Source organism: Egretta garzetta, unplaced genomic scaffold, assembly GCF_000687185.1.
Source record: "Egretta garzetta isolate BGI_Z169 unplaced genomic scaffold, ASM68718v1 scaffold143, whole genome shotgun sequence".
Classification (NCBI taxonomy): domain Eukaryota; kingdom Metazoa; phylum Chordata; class Aves; order Pelecaniformes; family Ardeidae; genus Egretta; species Egretta garzetta.
In genome coordinates, this window is record NW_009259310.1 from 378,958 (window position 1) to 385,386 (window position 6,429).

At 64.6% G+C, this 6,429-nt stretch overlaps 1 protein-coding gene across 1 annotated transcript in view; it reads left to right on the forward strand.

The window, feature by feature from the left end:
- Positions 1 to 2,049: 2,049 nt before the first annotated feature.
- Positions 2,050 to 6,429, forward strand: part of ENTPD2 (ectonucleoside triphosphate diphosphohydrolase 2) — a 9,208-nt gene continuing 4,828 nt past the window's right edge. Inside the window, exons 1-4 of the mRNA XM_035891864.1 lie at positions 2,050 to 2,295; positions 5,086 to 5,203; positions 5,636 to 5,786; positions 6,084 to 6,098. Coding sequence (XP_035747757.1) covers positions 2,050 to 2,295; positions 5,086 to 5,203; positions 5,636 to 5,786; positions 6,084 to 6,098 — 530 coding nt within the window. The remainder of the gene's footprint in view (positions 2,296 to 5,085; positions 5,204 to 5,635; positions 5,787 to 6,083; positions 6,099 to 6,429) is intronic.

The following is a 6,429-nucleotide window of genomic DNA, read 5'->3' on the forward strand; positions in this document are numbered from 1 at the left end:
CCATGGGTCCTGGGCCTGCTCTGCCCGAGACTGTGCTACCCAGCCCAGGGACTTGGGCCTTGCACCATTCCCAGACGTTCCAAGTGCACGTGGGGTCCAGCATGTGGGGGTGGCCCCAGGCAGGCACCGAGGGGTTTGCTTTTGCACAAAGGGCTGTTTTGGGGATGCAAAACTTTGTCTTAGTCTCACTCAGCCCAAAATGTGCAGACATGATTTAGAAGAGATTGGTCCTGGTGGGGGCGTCCCTGGGCACGCCCTCCCCTCCCGCCTGGGGAAGACATGGTTCTTGCTGGCTCAATCCCCGTTAGCAGCTGCTGCTGGACGATAGCACTGTTCAGTGCTGAGCTATGGCTCCGTGTCTTCCCTTCCCAGCTCCTTTGCTTGGAATATAGCCCTAAAAATACTCCAGATTAGTTATCCTGCCACCGGAGGGACTCGTCCTGGGAGTGCAGTGTTCCCCTTCCCTCGCAGGTCTGCAGCAGGGCTTACAGCACCTTCACCTGACGGCTTGGAGCTGCTGCCTTCTTTTGACACCCCTTTTTTTCCTTCTTCTGGCAAATCTCTTCACTGGCCATTACAAAGCCTGCCGGGCTCTTCCCCTGCCAGCCGCCCTGGGGGAGCTGAGGCTCCCACTGCAGGAAGGAAAGCAGTGTAACCCACCACAGACCTGGGGCCCCTGGGCCTCGCTGCTCTCGAGGGGGGTGGGAATTTGTGGGGCCAGGCTGAGCCCTGCTGCACTGTGGGGGCCACCCAGAGAGCCTGTGGGGTGGGGGGCTGGAGGCCCGGCCATGGCCATGGCCATGGCCACGGGGTGTGGTGCCGGGCTACAGCAGGACAGGCAGTTCTCAGTGTCCCCTCTGCCACCTCCCCAGGGTGTGGGATGTTCCTGGGCAGAGCCATGGACTCACCGGGAGACCTGGGCCCCTCTTGTGCCTTCACTGCCCTGTGGCCTTTGGGGACATTCCCGCCCTCTGTGTCCCCGCTGCAGCCAAGGGCTGAGCAGCCCTGGCTTGGGCTGGGCTGAGCAACGCCAAGGTGGGGCAGAACCTGCGGAGCCACGGATGACCCAGGAGGCAGCAGGGCCAGGGGCAGTGTGGGGACGCTGTCCCGATGCGGGGCCACACCAGGGACCCCCGTGTCCCCCAGCCCTGTGTCATCATCAGGGTCAGGAGGTCCTGCTGTTGTAAAAATCCGTCATCCCTGTGCCAGGGGCTGGGGCCAGGGCCACAAACACATGTGCAAGGCCCCACCAAGCCCTGGGGTGCCGGCAGCCGAGCGTGCCGGGACAGATGAGAGGGATGATGGGAGCCAGGCGCCAGCACGGGAGCGTGCTCGGGCATCCTTGTCCCTCCAGCCCTCATTTCCATCCTGCTCATTGGCAGGCGCAGGACACCTTGGCTGAAAGAGCCAAGGGCAGTGCTTACGCTGCAAATCACTAATGAGATGGGCTTCCAGCCGGGTTTCTCCCTCCCGGGGCTTCCTGTCTGCAGGGCCACTGCAGACGACTGCCTGTGCCCCCTGCGTGGCTGTAAGCCCACAGCTCGGCCACGGTTCAAGCCCGCATGGCAGCTCGCTCTGTTCTGGGTGAGGCAGTGGCTCTGACGCCCAGGGGCTGGGATGGGGACAGGGGCTGGGGCAGGAGCTGGGACAGAGGCTGGCACCATCGCAGCCCCGCTGTGGGTGAGCCCACCCCTGATTCCCATGTGGGTGCTGGAGGTGTCTGTGTACCCCAGGGTCTGGAGGAGGGGACGGGACCTCTCCTTCATCCCTGGGGACCCTCGGGGCCGTCCAGGTCTGCCTCGACCCCTTCCTGCACACGCCTGTGCACGTGGCTTCCACCCCTGCTTGCTGCCACCAGCGCCACCATGGTGCATGGCTCCTCCGCGGGGACAGGCTGGGGTGCAAACTCCTGCGCACCCCGGGAGGGGGGCAGAGGGGGCTGGCGCAAGGCCGCGGCGACTCCTCTCATGCCGGGGCAGCCAGGGAGTGAGCCCTGGTGTCAGCAGCTGGCTGGGTGCTGGGCACTCCCTGCAGCTGGCAGCACCCACCATGCTGCGACGCTTTGTGTTGCTGCACGTCACTACCTTGGCTGGGCCTGAGCGCTGCTGCCTTCACTGCTGGGGCCGGGCTGCTGCTGGTTGGGAGATCCCACGGACCATCCTGGGGCTGCTGCCCAGCTTCACCACCCTGCAGCTGGGAGTGATGGGCTCTGCCCGCCCAGACACTGGGATCTGGGAGGAGAAACCCCCACCCCAACCCACAGGCGCTGGCAGCAAAGGGCACCAGGACATGCCTGTGCGGGGCAGCTGGTTTCTGCAGCCTGCGACGGTGTCACTGTTGCCCCAAACTTGACACCTGCCTGCAGGGCTTGCCCTGGTCACTGCTGGCCACCCTGCGTGGGCAGCAGAGCTGCAGTTGCAGCCACTTGTGCTCCGCTTCCCCGGGGCCTGAGCAGGCAGCATGGCTGCCCCAGGCACGCACACAGCCACATGCGTGCCCACACAGTGCACACTCACACACGTGTCCATGCACACCCACACATGTACACCCACCTAAATGCATTGTACGCACAGACACACATGCCGCCACATGCACACAAACACGTCGGCACACCTGTGTGCATGTACACCCCACCCGTGCACACCCATGTGCACGCACCTCCCTGCCTAAATTTGTACACACGTGCATATGCACATGCACACACTCCCCATGTGCACACCTGCAGGCACGCACACCACATGCACACATGCATGCATGCTCATCCATGCACATGTGCACCCCCGACACATGCAACCCCCCCGTGTCCAGCCCCATGCGTGCACCCCTGTGCTGTCTCTCCGTGGGGCTGGAAGCAGGGCCCACCCCAGCCAGTACTGGCAAAGGCAGGAGGAAATCCCCCGATCAAGGTTCCCCCAGGCGTGTGAGGCTTCCCCTGCCCACCCTGGATCCAGACGTGTGCCCGGGCTCGCATGGCCACGTCCACTCCTGCCGCAGGATCGGTCTGGCATCCCCAGCGCTGCGCCTGCCGGGCTGTCCCCATGCCTGGTGTGTGGCACCGGGTATCCCCGGTGCTGCAGGTCACCCTCACTGCCTCCTGCTCCAGCATTTCTTAGCTCCTGCCACCCCGTGGGTATCCCCATCTCCAGCCTCATCCCCCTCCACAGGCTGCATCCCCCCCATGTCATCCTGGCTGGAAACCGCTCCTGGGGTCCCAGCTGTGCTCAGCCTCGGGTTTGGGGGTCACTTTGGGGGTGATCCTGCTAATGGTAATACCATTCCAGGTGATAGTGGCACGGAGGGGTTGTGGTGCCCTGCGAGGACACCCAGGAAGTCTGCATGGTGGCTGCAGGGTGCATGGGCGCAGACATGGCAGACGTGGGCAGGGGGATCTGCTGGGGTTGGGCCCTCCCCAGGGACCCCTCATGGGGAGGGTGGGACAGTGAAGGGGACATGCCGAGGGGCCCATGGGGTGGGAGCCGGTGGGGACATGCCAGCGGGCACCTTCGCTGGGGCAGACCCAGCATTGCTTGTGCTTGTGCTTGTGCCTGGTGGGCGATTGCCCATCTGGGGGCGTAGGGGGCGCCCACGGGGCCCTGGGGCGGGCAGGCAAGGCAGAGGGTGCTATGGTGAGGAGGGACTGGGGGGACACCCAGTGCCAGGGGGCGCGTGGTCCGTGGCACCCTGGGCAGAGGAGGGGGCTCAGAGCCCCCCCGAGGCTACTCAGGGCACCAACCTCTAGCACCCAGCCCAGAAATGGCCCAAACTGGGCGTCCTGCTCCCCAGCTTTGTGCTTTGGAGCAGCAGCTGAAGGGGGCAAAGGCTGTCAGAGCCTCCCGCTCCTCTCTGCAGTGTTCAGCATCGCTGGGAGCTGCTCCCCCACACCAGTACCGTGGCGCAGCAGCCACAGTGTGGCCACAGAGGGGCCTCTACTGGCTCATGCTTTAGGCCCAGAGCACGTGAGGCTGGGAGGGGTCATCCATTGCAAATGTTCCCTGGGGGAGCAGATGTGGGTCCATGGGTCCACGTGGGAATGGGGGCTGCCCCTAGGTAGGGACCCCAGGCATCCCTGCCTGTGCCGCGACACTTCATTTGTGCTGCCTGAGCTGGCCAAAACCCAACCCTGCAGCCACCCAGGCTGGAGCCTGCTCGTGGCTGGCAGGGACAGGGATGGGGATGGGGATAGGGTTGTGACCTATGGTGGCGCCCGGGCGCTGCCTGCCCCAGCCCAGGGGCTCCCCCTGGGTCCCCACAGGGCAGGGAGCAGACAGAGCCTTTGCAGAAGCCAGGTTTGAGCCTGAAGTGGCTTCACCCGAGATGCTCACCTGCTTCCCCCCTGCAACTTGCAGTCTATCCTCTGGCAGTGAAGCCGCTCCGGCCAGGGCATGGAGGGGCCAGCGCCAGCAGCCCTGAGCCCGTGGGTGGCGGGGGCTGAGGCAGAGGGTCTGATCGGGTGGATGAAGGCAGCTCAGGGCAGCCCCTCTCTGGGAACTGAGTAACCTTGTTTGGCAGGAGGGAGCAGGGTTATTTATAGCTGGGGAATGGCCGAGCCATACAAGGGCAGGAGGGACACGGTGCCCTTCTTTGGCCAGCTGCATCCTGGGGGGCTGCACCCAGGTGTCCCCCCCGCTGCCGGTGCCAGGGACCCCGGCACCACTCAGCACAGATGCCTGCCAGCCGGGAGCGATGCTGCGGGGAGCCAGGACCAAGCCAGCCAGGGGGCAGGGAGAGCCCCCCAGTCTGTGCTCCAGGAGGCAAGGGGGGTCCCCGTGCCCAAAAAGCTGGAGTCCCTGTGCTGTGCCAAGCGACATCCTGGGGTGGGCAGTATCCCCTATCCCCAGCTGGGGAGAGCCCCTGCTCCCCAGCCGCATCCCCGGCAGGGCCCATGCAGGCAGGCATGGGCAGGACTGTGCCCGTGCTGGGCTGAGCAGCACTTGCCTCTGCCAAAAGATGCTTCTGGAGCTGCCAGGCAGGGCAGGACCAGCCAGGCACGGCGGGGTCATTGAGCCTCAGTGCCTTCGCTCGGGATGGCCTGGGGCAGCCGGGGGTCTCCTGCCTCCATCCTGACCTGCTGCCTCCCCCCTGCAGTATGGCATCGTGCTGGACGCCGGGTCTTCCCACACAGCCATGTTCATCTACAAGTGGCCTGCAGACAAGGAGAACGACACCGGGGTGGTCAGCGAGCACAGCATGTGTGACATGGAGGGTAAGGGCTGTCCCAGTCCCCGGGGGCCAGTGGCAGGGGCTGGCACATCCCCTGTGGCCAAGGCACCATGATGGTGTGGATGCCCCTGCCGTGCCCAGCTGCCTCCTTGAGGAGGCACCAGCACAGTGAGGTGTTATAAGGGGTCCAGCTCTGTTTCCAAAAATTCCTCCATCTCCCCCAAGGCCTGCAGCCCTGTATGCCTGTGGTTTACCTTTTCCTGGCACCCATAGAACCACCAGGAAACAATTCAGCTCCTTGCCTAGCCCCGCAAAGGAGCAAGGGATGGTTTTCCATGCTCCATTTCAGCAACCTTTCCCCAGCTGTGAGCCAGTGGGGATGCGGCATGGGCAGGGGGATGTGGCTGGACTCTGAATGGCTCCATGCCCACAGAAACCTGCAGCGCCTGCCTTTTGAACAGCTTCCTCTCCACAGGTCCCGGCATCTCCAGCTACAGCTCCAACCCTCCGGCTGCTGGGACAAGCCTGGTGCACTGCCTGAATCAGGCTCTGAGGGATGTGCCCAAGGAGAAGCACGCAGGCACCCCGCTCTACCTGGGTGCCACGGCTGGCATGCGCCTGCTCAAGTGAGTGCTTGCCCCGGCCGTGCCAGCTGCCTGGCCCTGAGCGCTGCCATGCCCTGCCATGCTGCCCTGCCATACCCTGCCATGCCACCCTGCCGTACCCTGCCATGCCACCCTGCCGTACCCTGCCATGCCACCCTGCCGTACCCTGCCATGCCTCCCTGCCATCCTGCCACCCATGGCAGGGGTGCAGGACAGCTGCAATGTCTCCCCTCTGCTGGTCTCTGAACCCTCCCAGCTGCCCAGCTCCGTGCAGAGGTGCTCCTGCCTTTCGGAGCAGGGGATGCTCTCAGGGCACAGCTGGCACATCCCTGTCTGGAAAGGGGCTGGCGTGGGGCCAGCACCAGGATTACCCACCCAGTCTTTTTGCCTAGCTAGAAGGGAAGTCCCTCTGCACCCATTGCAGGCTGATGGGACACAGTGAGGATAACTGCCACCTGAAAACCGCGCAGAGGAGGGAGCTGTGACCCCCTTGCCACAGGGTGGCTCAGGAGGAGGGAGCTTACCTCCATCCCTGCTGCCTGCCTCCTTCTCCAGTAGAGACAAGGGGAATTAGCTGGGGGTTTTGGGGTACACAGGCAAGGACCCAGCTGCCCCCTTGTCCTGGAGCCCTGGCCGGGCCCCGAGGGCTGCCTGGGCAGCAGGG